The following is a 27369-nucleotide window of genomic DNA, read 5'->3' as shown; positions in this document are numbered from 1 at the left end:
TTAGAAGGCAGGACGGTTTCTGCCATATTGTTCTATTGTTTTTTCTATTCAGAGAAACTGATACAAGTGAATTGCCTTGTTATATAGAGCCTTTAGTCTTTCCTTAAAAGTATTTTTGCACAGCCTGTGTCGAATGCTCTACTGAGATATTCACATAGGCTACTTGAAAATAAAAAGCCAAGGTAATTTTATTTTTAGTCAAGTGATTCTAGTGTCTCTCAGTCTGTCCATATCACTTCACTAAGAGGCACTGTTGAAGAAGTAGGTGTTATATATCTGTGTCTGACTGTGCAGGCTGTCTTGTGTCGTTGTATTTATCTCTTTTGGCAGCTTGGTTTCAATAAGAGCAGTTTATGGACTGACAAGGATATTTTCAGTTCTGAAACTTTATAGTCCAATGTCAAAAGATCAGGGAAAATCGGTTTTCTCAGTTCATGACCCCTTTAATTAGGCAAGGACAAGCGTAAAAATGAGGCCATGAATGTAGGTCATGTGCTTAGAATTCACTGAACAATAAAATACTAACAGACAATAACACAACAACAACGAAGACATTCATGAGCATTACTGCAGTCAAAACAGGAGCAGAACAGCGTCTCATTTTAATAGTAAAGAGAGAAGTTTAATACACAGAATGACATCACCAAAACAAGTCACGATGATACAGCAGGAAGTACATGATAATCAGAGAGGAAGTCTGAGTTTTTTTAATGTCCCCAAGCCCAAAAATATCAGTACACAAGCAACTGTGTTTACAGCACTATAGGAGAAAAGAGAGCATCTGCACCATGTCTGAAGAATTACCCTGATAAACTACTACAGTAACAGATTACAGAGGATGTAGTTATAGTTAGTGTTTGAGCCCCACTTCATATCAAACATTTCATAAAGATACAGTAAACAACTGACAGATGAGTGTTTATGGTTTTTTTTTTTTTGCTTTTTTTTTTATAGAGGATGGTGTATGAAAGGCACCATGGAAGGTGAAAAATCATGTTGAGAAACTTGAATGGAAATTATATATTTTAAAAAGGATCATCAAAGGGTTTGCCTGATTTGTGCAGTTTTGTTGTGCTATGTATTTTTTTGTCTGTCAAAGAGTTGATCAACAGATATCACTTGCAGAGATCGCTTTGATGTTGTGATTGAGAAATGAATGCAATTTGCTATCATACACTGAATTTCATCATCATATCGTATGTATTTGGTTTTCTAATATGTAAATGTTCAGGTGTGATATTCTGTTCATCTTCAGAGAAAATATTATTTTTCAGCTTCCCTCTTTTCAACATAACTTTGGCTTTCTTAAAAAAGGACACTGTACCTCAAAAGACACGTTCAAACTCAATTTCAAAAGGAATAGTCATCCAAAAATGGAAATGCTCATCGTGTCGCTCTAAACCTGTATGACATTTTATCTTGAACAAAGTATTAATTTGGAAGAATGTTCATGCTTCTCTTTTTCATACCACAAGGCTATCTGGAGCTTCAAATAAGCTCTATAAAATGGTTCATACGACTTACAACAGCTTTGTGTGAGAAAAAAAAAATCATTATTCACTGAAAACCTTCCCCGCATATTCATCGTTTTCAAACTTGATGTGTCACAACTGGATATAACACAAATGACAAACAATGGCATGCAATCTTGCATCAGCATTTTCTTGTGAATGACATTTAAGAGCTGCAGTAAAGAGCAAGGTTTCAGTGAATAAGGACTTACATTGTCTGTTCCTCACATAGAGCAATCATAGTGCTTTAGAAAACTTGAATGGACAATCTTTTCATAAGTCCTACTGGTTTGAATTTTCTATTCCTTTAATCCAATCCATTTGAACAGAAATCTGCTGCGGTTATTACCTAAACTTTTACCTTTTGAAAACTTAATGTGATTGTTTTTGAAAGCAAATAGACCTTGTTATATGGCTTTTGGCCCCCCTCTCAATTTTCAATGAGTACCTTCAGAGCTATTGACATTTAACATTATATCTATGTTTTAAAGTCATCGCAACAATGTAAAAACATTGATGTTGGTGTCTTAGAGTAGGCTGTACACATTATTTACAGTGATATGAATAGAGTCTTTTCTGTGGGCTCTATTTCAACTTCATGGGCTTTAAAACACACTAAACCATTGCACAGAGAGAGAGAGAGGGTTACAAAAAGAGATTAATAAAAATTATCAATGGTGCATCCAGGTTTTTTTTTTTTTTTACTTTTTTTTTTTTTTTACTTTTTTTTTGTTGTCTTTTTTGTCTTGTACAAGTCAGACTATTACACCCTTGTAAAAATGACTATTTGCTGCTTGAAATTCATAAGACCAAGCTTTTAAAAAAGTCAGTATGAAAAAGTCAAAACTATTGGTTTAAAAAATGATGGTTGGATGTTTAAAGAGCTAAACCGACCTGCTGTGTGTTAACACTTAGGTTTCTCAAATTTCTCATATATATAAAATGAATTCCCACAGCAGACCACATGTACAAATTTGGGTGTTTGTTGTTATAATACAAGTGAAAAATGCAGCATATGCCCCGCATATACTTAACATTTTCATCACTCACTACAAATCTATTATCAAAACACAGAAAATGGATGCAACAAATTCTCAAGCAGCAAATAGTGCACTGACCATCGCTGCAAAGCCTCGAGGTCTAAAGCCTGACGGCCAAGGGGCAGCAAAGGTGATGCGTGCATTCACCCTGGCAACTAGGGCGGTGATGTTGATGTTTCCAAGACAGATAGCACCGGAGATGCCTCTGTTACTGGCATGTTGATCGGCGTACGGAGCGGTAAGAGTCTACATGGACTCCCCCTGTGAATCTTCATCTTCCAGAGACAGAGGCAAGTATAGATCCTAGAGGTGAAAAGAGGGTAGGGTAAGTCATGGTGAACTATGTTTACATCATAATTAAGAGCCAGATTTACTAAACAGAGCAAATTAGCGTGAGATCGCAATCCCATAAAAGCACAGATTGGAGTGGGAATTGCCCAGATAATGCACAAATTAAAGAACACAAATTAGCGTACCAGCAGAGCCTATGAGAATCAGGTACGGGTAATCTAACATCACAGGCGCAGGCAAAGTTACATTTGCATAACATTTTCCTCTGGCATTCCAGATAAATGAACACGAGTGGAGAAAATTCTCTCCCTTCCATCACAAATCGCAAAATGGGTTAATTCTTTTTTGTATGTTAAATAATGATGCAATTACCAGTAAATAAATCCTCACGTTTCAGTATTTATTTAAATACTGTGTTAAGCTTTATTTCAATAGTCCACTAGACATTCTACTAACTATAAGTAACTTTGCAATACAATACAGGGTGTGGACAGAGTTATTTTTTGCGGCTGAACTTCTTGCATATGCATTTGTAGGAGTTTCCCTTTCAGACGCAATATTTATGGGAGAGTATTTGGTAACACTTTATTTCGATAGTCCACTATAGACATTCTACTAACTATAAGTAACTTTGCAACAACATGTCTACCAGTCATTAGAGTAGAGTAGAGTAGACTGTCTGCTTAATATCTGTTAACACTTTATTTTGATGCTCCACCAACAGACATTCTACTGACTATAAGTAACTTTGCAACTACATGTCAACTTATTCTACTACAATAGGTGACCCTAACCTAACAGTCTACTAATACTCTAATGAGAGTTAGTTGGAATGTACATTTCACGAAGTACAACATTTTCCTGGATCAACATCTTTGTTGATCCTGGAACAACATTTCAATCAACCAATCAAATTTGAGATTAGATTCAAGTTTAGTTTATGTCAAGTTTAGGCTTACAACCAGGGTTAGGTGCTTCTACATCAGTGTTATTCACCTCAAATCGTATCATATCCCTCTGATTTTAGGGATAACTTATGGGTAGGGTTAGGTTTAGGGATAGGAATATGGTTAGGACTAAAGTTTTGGACAGGAATGTAGTTCCAGGATCAACAAAACATGTTGACCCAGAAACATGTCTTACTTGGCAAAATCACGGTGACCGGAATACTAGCATACTTCTGCCTACTGTACACTGTCCAATACTGACCATTTTTTGTCAGATTGGATATTGGTCAGATGGGACTGATCCAAATCAGATGCTGTGCATTATGATTGTTAAGGTTCAAAATAGCTCAAAAAGTATTATAAAAGCACCACAAACCTTTTCTGTATGATACTGAATTGGAAGTTAAGTGGAATGCATTGCATTGTGGAATACAGTATTACATGCAGTGTGCTCATTTTTGTTCAAAGTTAACATACTGCATACTAAAAGAAAATGAACAATAGTATGGTAACATGCCATTCTAAACATATTCAGAAAAATGATACGAAGGGTTAGTTTAGGTGGTTAACCTACAGGAATTGACAGAACATTACCTTCTGTTTGCGAGTGCTGCCAGGGCTAGTCGGGGTCGAGATGGGCGACTGCTTAGAGATGGGCGTAGAGAGCTGACTACTGGAGCCTGTCCCGTTAGCTAGAGAGCGAAATAAAAAGTGCAAATGTGAAAGAGAGGGATAGAAGGAGAGCCACAGACAGAAAGATTAAGGGAAAAGAAAAGACAAATTGTGGGGTTAGGCAGTGTCTTCCCTCCTTTCTGTGTAATCATGATGTCAACTGTTGTCTAGCCAGCTGCTAGTGTGTGTATCTGTTTGCTGGAACTCATTTACACATCTCTCTATGAATAGAGCAGGTTGCTATGAGACACCAGAGCTGTGTTTATATGAGAGAGTGGTGTGATCGTGTGTGTACTAATGTACTAAAGGCTGTTTCAAAAACAGAGCTTTCTTTTAAGCAGTACAAAAACCTAAGGACCAGACGCCAGGCCTTAAAACCGCTCCAGCTAATGAATAAATAAAACAAAGAGAACAGAATCTCAGATGAAAAGCCAGGCGCTGTTGGAAGACCTGGATAAGGAGATATGTAAAACTTCTCTAAAAGTGCTGATCTTAGCCTTTCATGTGCTAATTAAATGCAGATTTTCTCTAAGTTAGTCTTGCTGTGTGTTCATGATCGGTTACACTCCTAAAAAAGCAAATAGGTCCATAAAAATTTTTGGTCACACTTTACGCTATGTCGGTACAATAGCTTTCCCCTTAGGCTTTCGTTTCATTATCACTTAAATATCTGGTGCTAAAGATTAAAGAATATGAAGAGCCTACAATATAATTCACCCTTATGCTCAAAATAATTGATTGGTTTGAGTATAGGATAGACTTAAATTGAACAAATTAGTTAAATCAAATTAACTTTTAAGAGTATGTAGAACTTTCTTTATCTGTTGAGTTCACAAAACTTACACATTTTAAGTAATCTGAATCGCTTCATTGTTTTGAGTTTTATTGACTTGTTTCTGTTAATTTAAACAAACTTAAATTTAACCGAATTTGGGTTGGCCTGGGAATTTCTATTTCCCAGCATGCTTTGCCATGACACTCGAATGTGAGTGTAAATGCTAAAATTAAGTGTTTTTTTTTTTTTTTTTTGTGCAAGATTAATGTTAAGTGGAAGATTAGTAGTGTTTAATGTTTTGCTATGTATGTTTTTTGGGGGGTCACGGTGATGAGTGGAGCATGAGCTTGGTTTGAGAACAGATATACTGTATGTTAAATGTTCTATATTGTCTTACTTGTTCAAAGCATTGTGTTACCAATTAGCAGGTTAGCATTTACTGAATTAGCAAGTTTCCATTTCTAAAAAATATTTACGTTAAGATTACGTTAATTTACGCAAATATTTCAAGTTAAGAGCAATTAAAATGGACTGTACAAAATAAAAATCTGCCAGTTCTGCTTACTTTAACTTTGAATTTCTTAACTTAAAATTTTTATGTAACTGATTGCCTCATTTTTTTTTCTTCAGTTTTGCCAGCTTTTTGGGGTTTACGGTGTATACTGCTAAAATCAGAAGAGAGGGGTTCCTTGCTGTAATTAATAAGCTGAACTAAAAACTCTGAACCCAAATAATAGTGTAAAATATGAAATGAAAGAGAATCTGAAAAATAGATTACTAAATGGATGTATAAAACAAGAACTGATGGTAAAAAACTAACAAAAAAACAAAACAAATATAAAATGCTCGAAATGTCCTTGTTCATTTATTTCAAAAGGAGAGCAGTTCAATACAAAACTTACAATATGGGCTTTAAAACAAGGGGGAGAGATATAAAGAAACATGAAAAGAAATAATAATAATAATAAAAAAAAACAAAAAACATTAGTCCAGCCACCAGTGAGTGTGCACAGTGATACAGATACACTAATTTAAAGCACACAGGCCATGCAAGAAAAGTTAGCATGCACAAATGAGCTAGTCTTTTTTTGTGAAACAAATATTCTTCATATTAAAGACCTCATGAACATCAAAATTTGTTTTATGGCTTTTAGTCCATGTCTGGCTTTTAGGTCTGAGGTTATCTTCAGTATATAATAGTGTACACCACAAAAAAAAAAAAAAAAAATGTTAGCAAATAGACCTATACATGTTTCTTCTTCCAGAAAACAGAACCAACATTTTAATGACACATTTTGTCTGCAGGGGCAATCACATTTTTTTTTGTCCTAAACTTCTTTCTTCTGCTGAACACAAAAGAATATATATTGAAGAATGTCGGTAACCAAACAGTTGATGGACGCCCTTGACTTCCATAGTATGGAGAAGAAAAAAAAATCAATGGGGCCTATCAACCGACATTCTTCTTTTGTGTTCAGCAGAAGAAAGAAATTCATACGGGGTTGGAACAACTTGAGGGTGAGTAAATGATGACAGAATTTGTGTGTGAACTATCCCTTTAACCAAATGATTTAGAACTCTGTGAGGTTCTGCCACCACAAGATGGCAGTCATACCATGATTCTGCTGACTGTGGAAAGGTCAACGAGGACATATTAATGGTTCCTCTTTTCCCTATCACTAAAATCTCATCTCTTTCCCAGCCACCACCTCTGCATGTAACCCTGCCAAAGTAATAATGCTTACATTTGACCTCATATGACAGTACTGTTGATGGGACACTTTGTTTGCCTGTGTTTTTTTCTGAAGATGCCACATCTGCTTTAACCTAAACTCTTTTGTTTATTAGTCTTGATCCTCTAGTAAGCAAGCATGGCCTTTTTGCCCTCATCATCAGATTAAAAAGTGTCCCCAGGCTTCAGTCTCCCTTGGAAGATTGAGTGATCCTTCCTCTCTAAAATATTAAACATGTAACAGTGCAAATCTATCTGCTTACATCGAACTCAAACTTGTGTGACAGGCGTCATTATAGACTCTCTCTTCATCCTTTAATCCTCTGAGACACAAACCCTTCCTTCCTTCCTTCCTTCCTTCCTTCCTTCCTTCCTTCCTTCCTTCCTTCCTTCCTTCCTTCCTTCCTTCCTTCCTTCCTTCCTTCCTTCCTTCCTTTCTTCCTTCCTTCCTTCCTTCCTTCCTTCCTTCCTTCCTTCCTTCCTTCCTTCCTTCCTTCCTTCCTTCCAGGGTAATAAGAAACATGACGTTTGTGCATATTTTGTTATTCGGGTGAATTTTTGTCTTTGTGAGAAACTTTCCCAGCATGCAGTCTGAAATTCGGATATGCTCAGAACAGTCCTCTGATATTCTCTAAAGTGTTATGATGCCGGAATATTCCTATAGCATACGGATCCCTGATATAATAGCTGAAAAAGCATTTAGAGGAGTTGCTTTGACTTTTATAAAGACCTTCCCAGTGAGCTAGAACTTCAGTACGTTCATTTCAGAGCACATTAGACTATGATGACAAATATTGAAAATATATATACATGTGAATTTTTGAACTGAACATGTTGTGAAAAGAAATCAAATTTGATTCATTTGCTTTTGTAAGTAGTTGTAACATACTGTACATTTAATTAAAAAAGGTATTCATTAATTCATGAATTTAAACAGCTGTTTCAGTTTTGTTGCAGTGGGTCTTTGAGGTTTAACCATCAATAATCTGTTTATTTACTTTAGTAGCTATGCATGTATGACATATATTAAAATCATTCTGACAGTATTAACCATTTATGCACACAGAAGGTTAATTGCACAGGCCATTGCAAGAACACACACAAACATGAGCAATTGCGAGATTATGATAGATTAACAAAAAAAAACAAATTAAAGTGACAAGGTGTTAAAAATCTCATCAAAACAAAACAACAGATGATTCATAATCATGCATAATTTAACGGTGTAAGCAAAAATAAACATGTTAATGTAATATAATGGATAAAGCAGTTTAGAAGAAAATAAAGTGTATTATTGTGGAAAGCTTGCCAATCATCCATGCAAAAAATTGTGCTGCTTTAGCTCGATGTGGAATTGACTATAGTTAGTAAAGCTTCAGTATGGAGTTAAAGGTGTGTTGAGCTGACATGAATCACATAATTATAGGCTCACTGGAATCAGCCGGAGACTTGCAGCGTCGCATTGGGCCGGGACTCTTGGTGGAGCCCCTCTGTCCTTTAGGGGCCTTCATTACCCGACACTCTACGGCAAGAGAAACAGACAAAGCATAAGTATGAAGTAAAAGCAGGCTTTAACAATAGAACAAATTAGAGAAGCCACCAACAGAGACTTTACTGTCACAAATTCCATGAAATGCAAGTAAAACACCCTGAAAAACTTTGTATAGCTACTTAAAATTTCTGTGTGTCTTGTAGCTTGTAAACGTTCTTGGTGATGCTCCTACTGCAGACACAAATCAATATATTATTTCTCTCTCTCTCTCTCACAAACACATTCTTCTGTCTGACACCTTATCTATGTCTCTGAACCTTATTACACCCATGTGAGTCGCACATTTGCTATTTACATATGTAAATGTGAATCTGAATAATGCATTAAGCCATTTGAAAGCCTGATTCTGAGAGGCTAAATGAATGACATCCAATAGCATGAAGCTTCCTCCTGCTCTCACTACCGTCTCTAAAACACACACAGACAGAAAGTGTTACTGAGATTATACAGATGTCACACTGACTTGACTAAACTGAGTTGCTTATAGTAATAGTAAATAGTAAAGGTATTAGTGTACAAAATGTTATTCGGTTAAATATGTCAGTCTATTCTTCAAGTAAAAAAAAACAACCTCTCTTGAAAAAGTTAACAAGCCAGTCTGGCTGAAAATATTGTGATCAGCTGAATCGTAGGCTTAACTGATAACAAGGGGAGCTAAAAATAGAATGATTAATTTTACTACTGTAGATATTTGTTTGAATTAGAGAACTTTCTCTGTGTGGTCTGAAATGGGAATTTTATGTTCTTACTAATAGATTTTTTAATTAAAGAAGTTAGTTTTGTTTAGGGTTGGCAATTATGTTACATGGTGGATACCTAACAGCTCATTCTACATAGTTGAACATTTATCTTTGAGAATCTGTGATCTAAAAAAACAGACTTAGCTGTAAGAACATGCAAGAGGAACACAACAGTTACAATTATAAATGTAGAGATTAAAAATGGGCAGATTTAGTTTGAGCTGTAAAAATGGACACAAAACCAATTTATTTTATCACCAATATTAGATTTCTCACTTAGGCCTATTTATTAAAAGGTGTGACCTACCGTTTTCATCCAGAGAGAAGTCATCTTGTGCATAGCGGAATTTTTCTGGTCCACATGCAATGAAAACGTCGTCATCGCCAAAGAAATCTTGCAAGCAAGTCACCTAAAAAGAAGATAAGCAACAAAATATTGAAACAAAGATATATAAGGAAGCTGGGTTAATGTGATCCAATCTGAGTTGATAATTGTTCATAATCAGTAACCCAATGGTGCTGGGCTGGAAATATGAATGTGAAAGAAGGCATGCACGTCATGCAGTTTATTCCAGACTTTCAAACATTTAACCCAACCCAGCTGGGTCCCAGTGCTGAGCTTGTTTAACCCTGTCCTGGGTTGCCAAAATTACTAAAATTGGGTTGTGTTTAACCCAGCATTTTTAGACATGTATCTCTGCCATGTCTCTGCCACAGATACATTCGTACATAGAGATTCCTCCAGTTGTTCATAAGCTAACTAAAGGTTTTGGACGTTGTTAAGGACAGCTATTTGACATTCTGTGCTAAAATTGGGTCACCACCAGCCAAGTAAAGAGTCCCACCCCAGTCTATCACTTAACACACACACACACACAAAGAGAGAGAGAGAGACAGTGATATATGACAAAGCTAATCTATGCCGCCCTTGCCGTGAACAGCTGGCCAGCAGGGTGTGTGTCTGCATACTTGGATGGATGTGTGCGAGCGAGTGTGTGTGTGTGTGTGTGTGTGTGTGTGTGTATGTATGTGTGTATAATATACATACGCCTAGTCGCCTACCTACATACAAATTTATACCCAGAAGTGAGCTAAATCTGACAAAACCTCCCAAAATCTCTTTTTGAGGATGTCCTAATTTGCAAATCAGTATTAAATAAATGATATATATATATATATATATATATATATATTTTTTTTTTTTTTTTTTTTTTTTTTTTTTGAAAAATGCAGAATGTTTTCTTGGCAGAATGTTAAGGTGTTCTGGGTGGCTGCTAAGGGTGTTGCTATGTGGTTTGTTCTGGGTGGTTTCTAGGGCAATGTTACCATGTTTAGAGTGTTTTTAATATGTTGCTGTGCAAATAAATCAAAGCTGCCTAATGTTACTGAATGAAATGTGGACCCAGGACAAGCTATAGGACTGTGAAGCTTTGGGGGTGTTGATCTACTCCATCAGTGTTTTGATCATCGTTCTGTATCCGATCCAAACATAGTCTTTGACAAAAATTCGATTTTATCAGCTTTGTGCTCAAAATGTAATTTTTTTTTTAATAATTATGAAACCCACATTCAAGTGTTGATAAAAAAGAAGCTAGAATTAAATAGGTTTTATTCTAGCTTCTAGAGGGTCTGTTCTATCTTTTGATAAATATGTTCAGATATTCATAAATGTTCTGGGGGCCATGAAACTTGTGGGAAAAAAATTGCTGGCGGTGGCTGGCAACTTTTTTCAAAAGCACTGGCTTAATAAGGAAGTTAATAAGGAATTTGCATAACGACTGTTGTTTGATGTAGGCTATTGTGGTTTTGTCTATTGATCACTGAAATTACAGATTAGTTTTGGTGTTAATAGTGAAACGCACAATTCCAGGTCTGAGGATTACGGTAATGATCAGCCGTGAGCTCTATGATGATCTTGTTATAAATGACTTATTAATGCAATTCAGGCTAATATCCAAGTCTCTGTCAAGAGTCTGGAGTCTGTGTGTCAAAGAAAGCAGGAAAAAAAACACTAAAATACCTTGTTATACCACTTTGCTGTCAGTAAGTGCCGATATGGCACTTACTGACAGATTCTGATAATTATCCAAGCTGACATTCAAAAGCAATCAATCCGCCTGTCAATCATGTGTCAGTCCAGCCCCCTGCACCTGCTGCCCACTCCCCTTCCTGTGTGTGTGTGTGTGTGTGTGTGTGTGTGTCAGAACCGCTCATAAAAATGGAACAATAAAGAAGGCCTCATGGGACACATAATCTGCAAATTGTTCCCAGACACATCCAGTCCAGCACAAAATATAAATTCAAATGTATGATAAACTTTACACTTAATCTCAGTAAAAAAAAAATTCCCTATGGCACAGAATGACCTCAGGGTCAAAGAAGCCAAAGTTCAAGAGGTGCGTGATGAAACCATGGCAACAGTGATGTCCCCAAAGGACAATGCTGGGGCATAATTTCTCCTTCATTCTCTAGGCATATTATCCATGCACATATAAATAAACAGAATAAAACTGCCTTTGTATTACAAGCAAATTTGCAAGTATTATTTTTTTTAATCAACTGTCCACTTTTACACTACAGATGTTTAGGGAGTTCCATAATTAGGGATCCCATTTTTCTCTCCTTTTTTTTTTCTTCTAAATGATTTACTTGAAGTAACCGATTAATATTATAACCTCTACATAAAAAAATAAAATAAAAAATATATATTTTTTAAGAACATTTTCAGTGTGAGACTGCTAAAGGAAGATTGTAGCTTTTCAAAATATTCACATCAATCAATTATTATACATAAAAAAGAGAGGTGGGTCTGATTGGTCTGGTAGTCATTCTAATGCTGAATTTGGATCAGTGTTAGAATGTCCTGAAGGGAAGAGGTCTTCAGTCAAGACACTCTGAGCCATGATTTCTGGGCTTTTTGTTTATGCATGTGCGTGATTTTAGTGTGTAAGTGTAGTGCATCAGCACTGTAACTGGAAGCTAAGATTCAGGGTGTGTATGTGTGTGTCTGACCCTCATCTGTCACCTCACGTCACCCCTCATCCAGACACTACTAATAGAGTTTGTTCCTGCCAGCCAATGTGACAGACTGAACAAACAGAGTTCAGATCACAGTGAGCAAGAGAAACATGAAACATTTGAGTGTGTGCGTGTGTGTGTGTGTGCTTGCATTGCCAGAAGTGATGGGAATTAATTAAGAAGAATAAGTAGGTCTGGTGGGCGTGGCCCTCCCTGGATCAATGAACCAATCAAATGACCTGTTTTCAGACCCTAACCATCTAGCTTTGGAATTATTTAGCTGGAATTCATAGTGTTCTCCTTAAATGACAATGACGGGTTTCCTGAGGTCAGCATCTAGGAAGGACCTACATTACAAAATTATTTGCTTATAGCTCACAGGCAGCTGTGATCATGATCACTTATGTGTGTGTGTGTGTGTAAGGGACGGGTGATGTGTGGTGTTGCTTTGTCATGTGACATGATAAGAAGTGAAAGCAGAGTGCCTCAAACAAACAGAGCTGACCTTCATACTAACAGTGAAATGATGTGAATATTACTTTTATTTGTACTTTGTACTAACTTAATATATTCAGTATATTTTGCCCTTGTCTATTTTCTATCTATCTATCTATCTATCTATCTATCTATCTATCTATCTATCTATCTATCTATCTATCTATCTATCTATCTATCTATCTATCTATCTATCTATCTATCTATCTATCTATCTATCTTTCTATATGCCTGTCTGTCTGTCTGTATATAAAATACCGTTTCTTTTAATACATTTACTCAATTTACTAGTCATTTACATGTGGGAACAACGTAATATTAGAACAACCAAGAAATGCTTTGACATGTACAAAACAAAAATGTTATTGTCAATACATCACATTAAAACTGATTTATTTACAAGGTTTAAAAAGTACAATATAAAAGACTAATTCAAATAAGGCATTCTATTGTACACTATCCTTATTAAACGAATTAAGAAGAATATCTGGTTGATGAAGATAAAGGTACATTGTGTTCACATCCCTTTGATCCTGCGACCGTTGAACACACTGTCCTTTTGAACATTCGCCCACTTGATGTGTCCCTGTGTGTTCTAGAGGCATTAGGGGGTGCAATGAGTAAAAAAATAAAATAATCATGAAAATTTGAGTGTGCAGAGTGAATCTTTGCATGCTGGGTACTTTTTTGCTACTATACTGTCTCCATCACACTCACTAAAAGGAATTTCATATGAATTTCATATGATTCCATGCACCCAAATCAATTCTTAGAAAAATATCTAATACATTATTTGTTAATAAATTTGTGGATGTGTATGAGCAGGGTCTAAAGCTGACTTTCTCACCTGTCAGTGGAGGGTGAACTAAGGAAATGTCCCATGCAGCTATAAATATTTTTACCAGACATGAAACTATACTTTCTTTAAACATTACATTATGTTGCAATTCTTTAAAAATTAACCCGTTAAACATGAAACAAGTATTATGCAGTCATTTAAGACATTTCTCCTTATATAAAACCTAAAGGGAATAAAGGGTTCTTTAAAAATGAATCAAGAACCCCACACTGAACCTTTTTTTTTTTTTTTCTAAGAGTGTATGTCTCATTCAAAGGAGTCTGCAAACAAAAATGTCACATAGACAACATGTAACATTCAATCTCATCAACATGACATTTTTATGAAGATGATACTCTATCCAGGAACAAATATTAGGCAGAGCAAAGTCGTAAATGCCAGACTCCCAGCGGACCCCTGAGTCAACAGGGACTGACTGCTGATTATGAGTCTGTCACTCAAACAGAGATATACAGTGATTTTTAGACTCTAAGTTTTAGTAAAATGTCATGCATAATAAATCATGCATGTGATCTGATAAAAAAACAATGCTTAATGTTAATTAATATTAATGAATCAATTAGCTCTGCTTTGTTGCTGCCTTTTGAAAGGTTGTGCATGTCGGCATATGTGTGTGTGTAGGAAGACACTCATTCCTGCCAAAGTGAGTTTATGATTGTAATATATTTTGTTTGTTTCTGTTCTCTTGCCAGATTATTCTAAAAAAATTTCTGGTCAAAGTTTTGGTTGATATATTTAGCATCAAGTAAACAGAACAACCTGTATAAGCTTCTTAGGGTTATATTCGTTTTCTGCCTCAATGTCACATAAAAACAAGCTGTAGTTGGTCATTTTGCATGTCATTCAGATGGCCTCTTCCTATCTAAATGGGTTGTACTTGGCCAGAATAATCTTCAAAGCAGACCAGACTTCATGCGGTTAGTTGAAAGCCAGGCTCTGCGACATGTGACAATGCTATTCAAAAAGTCAACTTGAAATGCAGATTTACATGTGACTGTTTGATTATATTCACAGCTAGAATAATCACTGCATCTTGTGGCTCTCACACACAAATAAAAGACATAGAATGACACCCCCTTTAGCCCCTAATCCTTGCCTAACCAGCTGCCAGGGCCACATGCCTCTTATTCGTCAATAACCCCTCCCAAACACACCCTTAAATTTAATATAGGTCACACAGGAGTCCCATAACCCACACACACTGCCAGTCTGTAGCCTGTCAATTATTAACAAAGTCCTTAATTGTTTGAATGTTCTTTCCTGGACAGATCTAGCAGTGCACACAGACATGAACTTATGCAGTGGTCAGTCTGAAAGGTGTGAGTTCACAATGGTATATTGTGCCTGTGTTTTTGTGCGTGTTTTCAGATACAAAGGGCTACAAACAGATGATGTTACCATGGTTCGAAGTTCATCTATTATGCTTTTTTGCCCCTTTTGTCTTTCTTTTTTTTACCTTTCCTTTAGTGTGTAATATACTTGTGTGTATATGCACATAATATAACAATATAACACGTTTTATTGGGAGAATGAGTCGGTTCGACCAACTGTTGAAGTTTGCCGAGGATTACCAAGGAGTCCGATGAGTGAGTTGGCAATACTATGCAAGCCTGAGGCACGTACTGGTCTGGAAATATGCTTATTATGACTACTGTTATTAAATAATATTTTTTTCAAACCTGCAAAACCCTTTCTGTCGAGAAATGTAAATAAATTTTACTATGCTTTCTTGTGCATTCAGATTAAATCTTAAGTTGTTAAGCAAAATCAAGGAGTTTAAAAGACTGGTTTATTCATATACTTTAGACATGTAGAACGTTTATGCATGTCTGTAATGTTTGCTGTTTGCCTTATCCAAGATGTAGGCAACTCAATATTGGTCAGTCTTGTCTGACATAAAGGATCCGCGAATGAAACTGTGACCACAATTAGCAATATGCGTTCACACAAATAACTTTTTATTTGAATGTTTCAAACCCAAACAGCAACATAGTGTCGGCCCAGATCCGGCCCACATTTGGTACACATGGAATCCACACGTACCAGATGTGGGCCGGATCTGGGCCGACACTATGTTGCTGTCTGGGAACATGCATTGGCACAAATAACTTTATTTGAATGTTTCATTGATATAATATGGCACTGAGTTGTTAGAAAATAAATGTGTAGTGCCATCGTTGCTTGATGACGTAAGGAACCGATGAATCGGTTTTTGAACCGGTTCATTGAAACGATTCAATAGATTCCCCGAGGTTTGCCGTATTAAATGATCTCTGGTAAATTTTTCTTGTTCATTGTGACAAACTACTTGTCCTGCTTCACACAACTCACAGCCGGAGCAAGATAAAGTAAAGATACAGTACTTTGTACAGATAAAGTATTGACGTGACACGCATGTAATTTCCTGCTAAATTTGTCCTGACAGCTGAAATATGAATCATTAGTATAATAGGTTTATCAAAGGGTAAAGAGGTTGTTTAACAAATAGATTTTATACACTCTCTCATTAATAGCATTTTTAATAGCAAAAAGTTACAAGTGTATTTTTAGGGACATAAATCTTTATATGCTGCACAATTTCAGATTTAGATAAAAACAACAGGTGCCAGGTTCTCTAACAATCAAACAGGTTGCCCCTAAGTCAGCTGGAAACTAGAATATCGCTAGTCTTAAAACAGCTTGCCAGTTCCATTATACAAATATCACTCTGATACCATATGAGGAGGAAAGACAGCAAAAGCCTGGATAATATTCTTAACATCATCCAGATGTTTTCAGACTTGTTCTGGAATAATACTTATATCGGATCTCATATCTTTCATATCCATATGAACATTCATATTTAAAGATTTTTTTTTTCTTAAAATACATTCTCTTAACCCAGTTTATTGTTCATTGACTACTATTAGTATGTCATTCATGGGTTTATCTCCACCAAAAGTGAAAACATAGAGCCTCCCAGGCACCATAAAACATAAAAGTCTGCTAAGATCCATCAATCTCATTCCAGCTCTTTTCACATTACATGGGAAAATCTTCGGTTACAGACAATAAAGCCCAAATTCACTGCATTTAGACCTTCAAAGATTAAACAGGTCATGAACGTGTCAAAGCGAATGGGACATTGCGATGCAACGCATTACAATGGACACTTCAATACCATACATACAGCATCATCACGCACCCATTCAGAAAAACAAATGTCTTGTGTAGACAGCCTCAAACAGCTGTTGTCACGTTTCTGTGTTTTGGTTTAGTTATGTTATCTAGTTTTCCCCTGTCTTTTGTGCTTTTGGTTTAGTCCTGTTACTTAGTTTCTCCTATGTTCTAATTAGTCATGTCAATCACCTTGTTAATTATCCTGTTAGCCCCAGTGTATTTAAGCCCTGTGTTTTCCCTCAGTGTTTGTTGGTTCTCGTCTTTGTATGGTTGTGTTTTGCTGAGTTCCTGTATTTTCCTGAGTTTGTGAATAAACCTGCTGCATTGAAATTCTGTTCCCTTGTCTTCAGCAACCTGCACAAACCTGACAGCTGTGGTGCGTCATGTCAAAACACGCACATATGTTGGACGATATGTTTGCAAGGTTGTTTGAAAATTGCTTTCTTTTGTAATTCTGTTAGGTGCCATTAGTGTCACAGAAACAACATACTTTACCTTTAATATTTTTTCATATTTATTTTTATACTCAGATCACTGCAAATAAATGGTTAGAAAGACAAATCAATGAATATGAATGATGCTGGCACATTCATATACAAAGTGAATGCTTCATACCATATATATGAGTGATTCAGTGCTTTAATACACTGTAATAGTGCCAGACTGATATGTTTGCTGTTTTCAGATGAAGCTGATAATCACACTTAAAGTACTTGGCCGGTTAACAGAAGTGTGTCTTTTTCAAAGTACTCTGCCAAGTGATAATGCACATTTTGTGTAAATATTGTGCAAAATAAAAATGTGTCTATAATAGTCAATTACTTATCTGTAATAGTCAATTATAATGCTGGCTCATAATGGCAGATCACATCAGCCGATAATTTAGCTATTCAGATTACTGATATGTCTGAGATGTAATTCTGTTCATTTACAAAAATAGAGGCGTGTAGATTTAATAAGAGTAAATGAGTTTCATTAAGAAACTGAGTCAAGTGCTTTTTTTATATCACACTATTTTAAGGAGGATTTCGCAAATACCTTGTAAAATATCAAAGGCATGTGCTGTACATAGCCAAAACAAAAGAACAAAAAATGAAGACACAGCCCTCGTCCCTCCTCTGGGAGCTCTATTTGTTTTGGGGATGGGCGGTGACTGTCTGCGCTTGCATTTACGCTGCTATTCATTTAGCAAAGGACGTGAATGATAAATGATTTTTAAACACTCTCAGATGTGGTATCGCCCCAAGTAATCACACTAATTAATGTCTGCTCTCACAGTAAAGAGAACAGTAAAGAGGACTTAATGGCTAACCCAAAAACCCAGAAAGGTGTGTGTGTGTGCACGAGTATAGCAGCAGAACGTGCAAAGCGTATGCCAAAAAAACAATACACACAGGCAAAGAAGGTGGGAGACTAACAGAAAGACAAAAGGAAAGAGAGAAGAGAGAGACACAGCCAGAGGACAAAAGGAGAGAAAAAAAAAGACTAGGTGAAGATGAAGAACAGAAAGAGCAAAATAACTAGTCTTTTTTTTCATCACACTGTTGTGCTTGCATATTTAAAACTTGTGTGTTCTGTAGACTTATTGGCTCAAGTAAATCAATCAATATATACATATATATATATAGATGGCATATATCAGAAGCATAAAGTCAAATACCTGCTAAGCTTTGTCCTACCCAAGAAAATCAGATGAGAAACTGGTTCTAACAAAAGGCAGTTAAAAACGAGTGTCATCCTTATTTACCTTGAATAATCTTTTATCACAGCTTCCAAGAGCAGCAATATGCTAATATAGGAAGACTTTCTCTGGATTGTGGCTTTAAGATGAACTGTGTCCTTAAAATGTATGGATCAGCCAGATTCCGAATCAGCAAATGGAAGAAAAGTATATATATACTGTATACTTTTATATTTATTTATGATGAATAGAATGAACATCATACCTGCATGCAAATCCTTCCCAGCAAACACATGATGTACCACTTATGTAATTTATTGGTACGTTATTTTCATGACATTGGATGCTCGTAATTTCAAATTTCATTTTCTCTTTATATATAGTTAAGTGATATACAGCGACCGCCTCCACATTTGCATATGCAATTGAAGAGTGCGTATACAAGCACAGTATAACGTCTGACAGTTACATTTTCTGAGGTGAGAGACTTTATTTTGTAACAAATTACCAATATAACATTAGAATAATGACTTGTCTCTTGAAAGACATGTTTCGCCATGGACTGGATGATCGTATTTATTACTGCATGCCTGGCAATACCCCTCACTACACACTCTGGCTCAATACATTGACTGTGCCCTTTTATTGAGCGGCTCATCATTTACTGTGGGCTTTGCGGATGAGGAGCCCCGCAAGCTCACAGTATCCTCTAAGCCTGAGCCAGTTCATGTCATGCCCACTCTAATGTTGGCAACTCCAGTGCTCACAATGCTCGCCAGCGCATTCACGCCAGAGCTTCATCCTGTCATGGCTGCTGCCGAGCCTGAGTCACTTCACGTCAGTCCTGCCGAGCCTGAGTCACTTCACGTCAGTCCTGCCGAGCCTGAGTCACTTCATGTCAGTCCTGCCGAGCCTGAGTCTCTTCACGTCAGTCCTGCCGAGCCTGAGTCACTTCACGTCAGTCCTGCCGAGCCTGAGTCACTTCACGTCAGTCCTGCCGAGCCTGAGTCTCTTCACGTCAGTCCTGCCGAGCCTGAGTCACTTCACGTCAGTCCTGCCGAGCCTGAGTCTCTTCACGTCAGTCCTGCCGAGCCTGAGTTTCTTCACGTCAGTCCTGCCGAGTCTGAGTTTCTTCACGTCAGTCCTGCCGAGTCTGAGTTTCTTCACGTCAGTCCTGCCGAGCCTGAGTTTCTTCACGTCAGTCCTGCCGAGCCTGAGTTTCTTCACGTCAGTCCTGCCGAGCCTGAGTTTCTTCACGTCAGTCCTGCCGAGCCTGAGTTTCTTCACGTCAGTCCAGCCGAGCCTGAGTCACTTCACGTCAGTCCTGCCGAGCCTGAGTTTCTTCACGTCAGTCCTGCCGAGTCTGAGTTTCTTCACGTCAGTCCTGCCGAGTCTGAGTTTCTTCACGTCAGTCCTGCCGAGCCTGAGTCTCTTCACGTTAGTCCTGCTGAGCCTAAGCTTCACGTCGTGCCTGCCGAGCCAGAGACTGTTCCCGTCCTGCTTGCCCAGCCAGAGATTGTTCCCGTCATGCTTGCCCAGCCAGAGACTGTTCCCGTCATGCTTGCCCAGCCAGAGATTGTTCCCGTCCTGCTTGCCCAGCCAGAGATTGTTCCCGTCATGCTTGCCCAGCCAGAGACTGTTCCCGTCATGCTTGCCCAGCCAGAGATTGTTCCCGTCATGCTTGCCCAGCCAGTGACTGTTCCCGTCATGCTTGCCCAGCCAGAGATTGTTCCCGTCATGCTTGCCCAGCCAGAGATTGTTCACGTCATGCTTGCCCAGCCAGAGACTGTTCCCGTCATGCTTGCCCAGCCAGAGATTGTTCCCGTCATGCCTGTCCAGCCAGAGACTGTTCCCGTCCTGCTTGCCCAGCCAGAGATTGTTCCCATCATGCCCAGCCAGAGATTGTTCAAGTCATGCTTGCCCAGCCAGAGATTGTTCCCATCATGCTTGCTCAGCCAGAGATTGTTCACGTCATGCTTGCCCAGCCAGAGACTGTTCCCGTCATGCCTGCTGAGCCAGAGACTGTTCCCATCCTGCTTGCCCAGCCAGAGATTGTTCCCGTCATGCTTGCCCAGCCAGAGACTGTTCACGTCATGCTTGCCCAGCCAGAGACTGTTCCCGTCATGCCTGCTGAGCCAGAGACTGTTCCCATCCTGCTTGCCTAGCCAGAGATTGTTCCCGTCATGCTTGCCCAGCCAGAGACTGTTCACGCCAGGTCAGCCGTGCCTGTGTCTTCGGACAAGGTGGCCGCTGCACCTGAGACAGTTCCAGATGATACAGCACTCATGATAGTCGCCACAGCTATTTTGTGTGTGTGGGCAGCACACACATCGGCTCCAGCCCGCGAGCTCTCGCCCAAGTTGGCTGTCACGCTTGACAGTTCGTCTCTGGCCAAGATGGCTGCCTCTACACCTGTGTCACGTTGTGGGTTTTGTTTCTTGTTCTTGTCTGTCATGTGATCCCCTGTTCTAGTCATGTGATCCTGCCATGTGTTCCCTGTCTGTTGTGTCATGTTGTCATTGGGTCATTGTTTAATTGTTCACAGGTGTCCCTTGTCTTGTCATTAGTCTTTCGTGTATTTAGCCCTCATGTTTGCCCAGTGTCTTTGCCAAGTATTGAATGTTTCCTGTTATGTTGTGTAAGTTTATGTTCTTGTTTTGAGTTCCATGCCTCATTATGCCTTTGTTTTATGTTTGATCATGCTTTGGAATAAATTGCATTTGGGTTCTCACTACTATTTGCCTCCAGTGGACTTTATTCGTTACACATAGATTCTTGTACAGATCGAACCCAAGTGTGAATACCCATAAAAAGCAACTACTGGCAGCAGAGTGAGGTCTCTTTGTTCTTTTTGCCTAGACGTCTCTGTAGCAGCAATATAAGATCTAATGTTTGTCATCAAATAGCAATTACAATACATGACACAATACATTACAGCCCTATACTGTAAACACATATTTCTTATGTTTGTCCCTCTGCCCTGCTGTTTTCTCCCCTTCCAGTCATCTGCAAGGTCACACTCAAAACAAAGTGATGTTATAATACACTGCCCACAAGTCCCATATGACACTGCTGTCATGACAACTGTCTGGCCAGCTGTTTCATAGCTGACTGATGTAGGATTCAATCTGGATGTGTTATTTGCAGTCATATAGAGTATACAGGAGGTTGGGTGTAGCTGTCAGGGGCCCTTGCATTAAATACAGTAGAGAAATGCAGTAGAGAAATGCACTGCAGTATGTAATCTGAGGGCGTACTACTGTGTGTGGTACAGTAGATTTAAATGGTTTCTTGTACCACCACGTGTTTGGTCTTGTGAAGCTGAACATAAAGCGTCCACTCAGCGTATTCCTGCAGCGCTATTGTCACAGCAATTGCTGTTCCATCACTCGCCCTGCAGATTTGTTGTCGCCATAGCAACATCCTCTGTGATTATTTGCTGTCTATAGCCCGCTCACTCAGCAAAAAAAAAAAAAAAAAAGGAAAGGAAAAAACCTTCTCTTGAATGGCTAGACAGATAAGGGCATGTGTGAGGGAATGAAAGATTCTGATTGGCTCTGAGTGAGATCATCCGCATATTAAGAAGGTTCTTTCGTAGTTTTGTTTCTGGCAGCACAAAGACTGTGCTGCATTTTAATACTGGACGTCCATCTTCCTCTGGAGGTAAGCGCATACACCCCTCCCCTAACTGCGCTTACAGCATTGATGTAGAAAGAGAGATATCTTAGCTTTGTACCGCACACACTAGTTACCGAATGGAATACAAATAACCTGCTGGACAAAGAAACCGATCCACGCTGGACATTGGTAGCGATCTTTTTTATAAAACAGTTTGACTCATTTGGTTAAAATAAAAAATATAACACACAACATATAAAATATATTAAAATAAAATAAATATAGCTGCCATGTCATGTATGCCCAAATGTAGTCCACCGGCATGTATTTTTTCTAATATAATATGACAATATTATTGTCTCTTTAAGTAGGACATCAATATATTCAATCATATCTGGCAACTTGACAGATGTGTTATCAATAACATTAGGATATATAAACATTAAGGTAACAATTAATGATTTTGAATAATTTAGATCACAGATTTCTTTGCAAACTGATTATATTTATAATCCTTTGGTATCAATTATATTAATTGAATTCTGTCTGTTTTTAATACATGTGAAGCAACTGAACTATTTACACTGATTTTAAATGGTTAGTTAAACCAAAAAAAAAGGAAAATTATCCCATAGTTTACTCCCCCTCAAGCCATCTTAGGTGTTTATGACTTTCTTCTTTCAGCCAAACACAACTGAAGTTGTATTAAAAAATACCCTTGCTCTTCCGAGATTTATAATGGGAGTGAATGGTTCCTTGTTTTTTGAAGCCCAAATAAGCGCATCATCCATACATCATAAAAGTAATCCATACGGCTTCAGGGGGTTGATAAAGGCCTTCTGAAAAGAAGCGATGCGTTTTTGTAAGAATAATATCCAACTTTATAAACTATAATTACTGGCTTCCGGTTACATCTGTACGCGAGTCGAGTTCCGGTGGAGGAGTGACCTCTGACCCGACGCATGACGTAGGATGTAGGAGTAGCGTAAGCTGAGGTGAGAATAAACGGTTCAGACAAATAGAGCTGGGCAACAAACTCAAGATCCTCCGACATTTCTCTTTAAAATGTTTGTTTTAGACTTCTAATTCATGACCGGTGTTTTGTTTTGCTGTTTCCTCTGCGCTTCTGTGTTCATCAATACGTCATGCGTCGGGTCAGAGGTCACTCTTCCACCAGAACTAGACTCGTGTATGGCCGTTACCGGAAGCCTAGTTTATAAAGTTATGAATAGATATTTTTCTTACAAATAAACGCATCGATTCTCTTCAGAAGGCCTTAATAACCCCTTGGAGCCGTATGGATTACTTTTCTGATGGATGGATGTGCTTTTTTGGGCTTCAAAAAACAAGGTACCATTCACTCCCAATATAAAGCTTGTAAGAGCCAGGATATTTTTTTATATAACTTGTGTTTATAACTTGTGAACTTGTGTTTGAAAGAAGAAAGTGAACTAACCATTTAAATATAAGACCCCTTCCAATTGATATTAATGGCTGATTTTTAGAAATTGTTAGCCCCCTGAGGGTCACCGTGACTTTGCCAAGTAAGACATATTCCTGGGTTAACATATTTTGTTGATCCTGGAACAACATTCCTGTCCGAAAATTTTGTCCTAACCCTAACCCTATCCCTTACCCTAAACCTAACCCATAAGTTACCCCTAAAATCAGACGGAAATGATAGGTGAATAACACTGATGTAGAAGCACCTAACCCTGGTTGTAACCCTAAACCTGATATAAACTGTAAACTTGTCCATCAAATCTGATTGGAATGTTGTTCCAGGATCAATCAATGTTAATCCAGGAACACTTGGTGAAGTCACGTTCACCGTATTTCATATAGGAATGACATAGGTTGATTTGTGAATCAAATTTCTTTTGATAACTTCTTCCTAACCCTTAAGGTTCCAGAGTAAAAATGCTAAAGACATTATAAGTGCACCTCGGGAAACAGAAAAGAAAAAAAGAAAATTGCAGTTCATGACCCCTTTCATACAGAAATGATGAGCTACACTAATCATGTCTCAGCTGTAAGGTGTGATACTGTCGAGTGTAGTACTACACAACGGGCGCAAGATTTATAGTGTAGTGCACAACCACTAGATTGCAGCCAAATACAGGGAAAGAGAAACAAAATGGCCCCGTCTCTCTTTGTCTCTCTCGCCCTGCCTGCGTTATTCTGAGGACATACCAGAATGAAGGGGTGCAGTTTTCGTGATCACAGACAGAGAATAATTACGCCTCTTTCAGAATATGTTAAACAAAATTGCACCCCTTTCTAACCAAGGGTGAACATCTGTTTCTCACACACACACAAAGTGAAAAATCAAACTGTGCTTAAATAAATTCCACTATATTTTATTATCATATTCCATGTTCAATTCTGCATAAGCATATACTTATTAGGGTGTTTGCTAAGGTAAGCAACATCGTTACTGCACTGTTTGTGCTACAGACATGAATGATACCTGAAATTGTGTGGCTTGTTCAGGAGAGGTGAACTATTATCTGACTTTTTCTCCTGCAAGACAATAAAATGGATGAGTTCCAAAGACTATAAAAGGAAAGTCCAGGGGACCGACTATTTTGACTGCCAACAAACCTAACCTTATCACTCTAGCATTGAGTTTTGCACATGCAAAGAATAAAAAAACAGGTGAAAATCTAGTAAATACTTATATAATGAGAGGTGTGTATTAACACAGGTGGGGCGATTTTTGTCCTTTTTTTTTATTGATCATATGAATCTACAAGGAGCTGTAAGCTTTTCAGCTCATACATACATACAGTAAACTCAATAACCCCTCCACACACACTCACACATTCACAATCACACCTCCGGAAGGACGCGCTGACTGGCAGACTAGTCCACCCCAGCTGGGCTCCGTCTTTGTGCAGAGATGTGGTTGCTTAGCAACCAGCCATAGCAGCTGCCGATAGTGAGAGAGAAGAGAGGAGACGCACCTCTCAACACAAGCATCATGCGCCACTTTGACCTCCACATGAAAATCATTGCAGACAGCGTCTCAGAACACCGAGTTTATGAGCTTGAGAGGCAGCAAGAAAACGGGATATGCCTTGTCCATGTGCTGTACAGCACAATGTTTCTAGCCCCCCTTCCATCTTGTTTTAAATTCAGCACCACACACATGATGATATGCAAATTGTCTGGTAATAACTGGCCGCTCCATGAAGCTTAAAGTCATCATGAAATCAAAATGGATAATTCCTGTTTTTTTTATGTTTTCAAATTCATGTGCCCTCATAATCTTAAACCCAAAAAGCTTCAGATGCCACGCCCACATTTTCATGCACCTTAAGCTCAAAAAGATTTCTCAAAATGACAAGCTTGGCTTTATGCAGTACAAATGTACAGATCTTAGACAAGCTAAAGGAAGTTGTTCACACTAATTAATTAACATGAATTAAACCTAACCCCAACTGCCCAATTAGACAGAAAGTGACCCATGTCACGCATACCAGTGGGGTAGTCGCTGACACATGAGCAAAAGCGAGGGATGTGTATGTATTTCATTTAGATAAAGTACATTACACTTGCATACAAGTAATAATTCCTTATAGTAACACAGTTTGTTTTTATAAGTTAGGAGCTATACACTGATGAGCCAAAACATCATGACCAGTCAGAGATGAAGCAAATATCATTGATCGTCTCCTAACAAGGCCACATATTAAGGTCTGAGTTCCTCGACATTTCCTCGACAGTTCCTGAACATTTTCATTCCTGCTCACCCCATCCAGCTCTCGCTGGATCTGCTCCTCGACTACCAACGAGAGGAACGTATGCACCTCGTCTACTGACCAGTCACCATGATTCAGCCATTTCTTTTTTCAAGCAAGTCGTTTAAAAAATTGTTGTAACTGTCAAAGGACATGTTTTTGTCGAGATATGTATTTATGTTTTTGTTATAAAATAATGTAAATTTGAGTTGTTTGAAATCTGAATTGTGATATTCAGAAGCCGATATTAATAATGTATGCCCTTTGAGGTGTTTAAAGTTAGGGGTTCTTTAAGTAAGATTTACATAGAAAACGTGATGTGTCACATGACCCGGTTCGGTTTGGAGCGGATCTGCGTCATTTTTGGGTCAGAACGAACATGGATGCAGAGAAACGACATGTAGTCTGAGAAGGAATTGCCTGATCTGCATGGTTTGAGAGGCGCACACGGTAATTTGCCTTTATATATTTCATAACGTTTATAGTGTTGTTATATATTACTTTACGTGCAATGTGATGTGCTATTCATGATGTTGATTGTATTTGTCGTATTTCCGTTGCAACATTCAAGTGAATTTCATCGGACATTGGCTCGAGAGACTTGTGAAGGACTGAGAAATGCATAATTGAGTATATGTATTTGAGTAAACTACAAAGACATCTGTATGAAGCGTGGCCTTTATTTCATCATACCAATGCAGCTATAATTGTGCTAACAAATAATACTACGGTGGCTGTTGCTGACTATTTAAAGGGGACCTATTATGCAAAATTCACTTTTGCATGCTGTTTTTGGACATAAATGTGTATTGGCAGTGTGTGTACACAACCACCCAATAGTGATAAAAATCCACTCACTCCTTTTTTATTAATCCCCATAAATCATCAGCAGTGTCTCCCAACGACCTGTTGACGTCACTAAAGCCACAGGCCCCGCCGACGAGTGTTGACAGACACTGCCGTTTTAACATAGACCTGCCCTGATCGAGTTCACAGCAAGTTGGACACATCCGCCATTGGCTGGATGTATTAATCCACATAGCTCTCTCTCTATTCACTCTCGAAATCTGAGGCAGCCGCTGAAGACGAGATGGAATTATTTAGTTTTCAAAGAAAATGCTCCCTCAACTCTACCGAAATTCGTTTATGTACTTACGCACTTCTTATACTGTGTTTACTCAGCTCTTACGGTGATTTTCTGGTGTAAAACTGACGCTTCATATTTTGTGTGATGTACAATAAACTTTATTAAACTCATCAGTATATTTTGATCATCATTCGGACCTGGTCCGAAACAGCAGACTTGTAGGCTATTAATAGTGGATACATACAAGCAGATGACAAATACGTTATAACCGTAATTAAACTAAAACTATACCTGTTCCATCTCCATATAGCACTCTGACTCTGTAGGCATTATTGTCCGACTCCGGGTCGAAATGAACACCGTTACTGAGAGTTTCTGATATTATCATCATTCCGTGAGATGATGAAATTGTCCTGAGACTGAGCGTGAGCTCATGAAGCTCCGCCCCC

General features: G+C 38.2%; 1 protein-coding gene across 1 annotated transcript in view; it reads right to left on the bottom strand.

Annotated features, from left to right (window-relative positions):
* Positions 1-2199: 2199 nt before the first annotated feature.
* Positions 2200-27369, bottom strand: part of LOC311294201 (neuronal migration protein doublecortin-like) — a 43201-nt gene continuing 18031 nt past the window's right edge. Inside the window, exons 4-7 of the mRNA XM_084414922.1 lie at positions 9568-9670; positions 8401-8490; positions 4384-4481; positions 2200-2854 (exon numbers count right to left, since the gene is read on the bottom strand). Of these exons, the coding sequence (XP_084271048.1) occupies positions 2798-2854; positions 4384-4481; positions 8401-8490; positions 9568-9670 (348 nt within the window). The 3' untranslated portion in view covers positions 2200-2797. The remainder of the gene's footprint in view (positions 2855-4383; positions 4482-8400; positions 8491-9567; positions 9671-27369) is intronic.

This window comes from Rutilus rutilus, assembly GCF_951802725.1.
Source record: "Rutilus rutilus genome assembly, chromosome: 7".
NCBI classification, from domain to species: Eukaryota; Metazoa; Chordata; class Actinopteri; order Cypriniformes; family Leuciscidae; genus Rutilus; species Rutilus rutilus.
The sequence above is the reverse complement of the archived record's forward strand: the minus strand, read 5'-3'. Positions and strand labels throughout refer to the sequence as shown.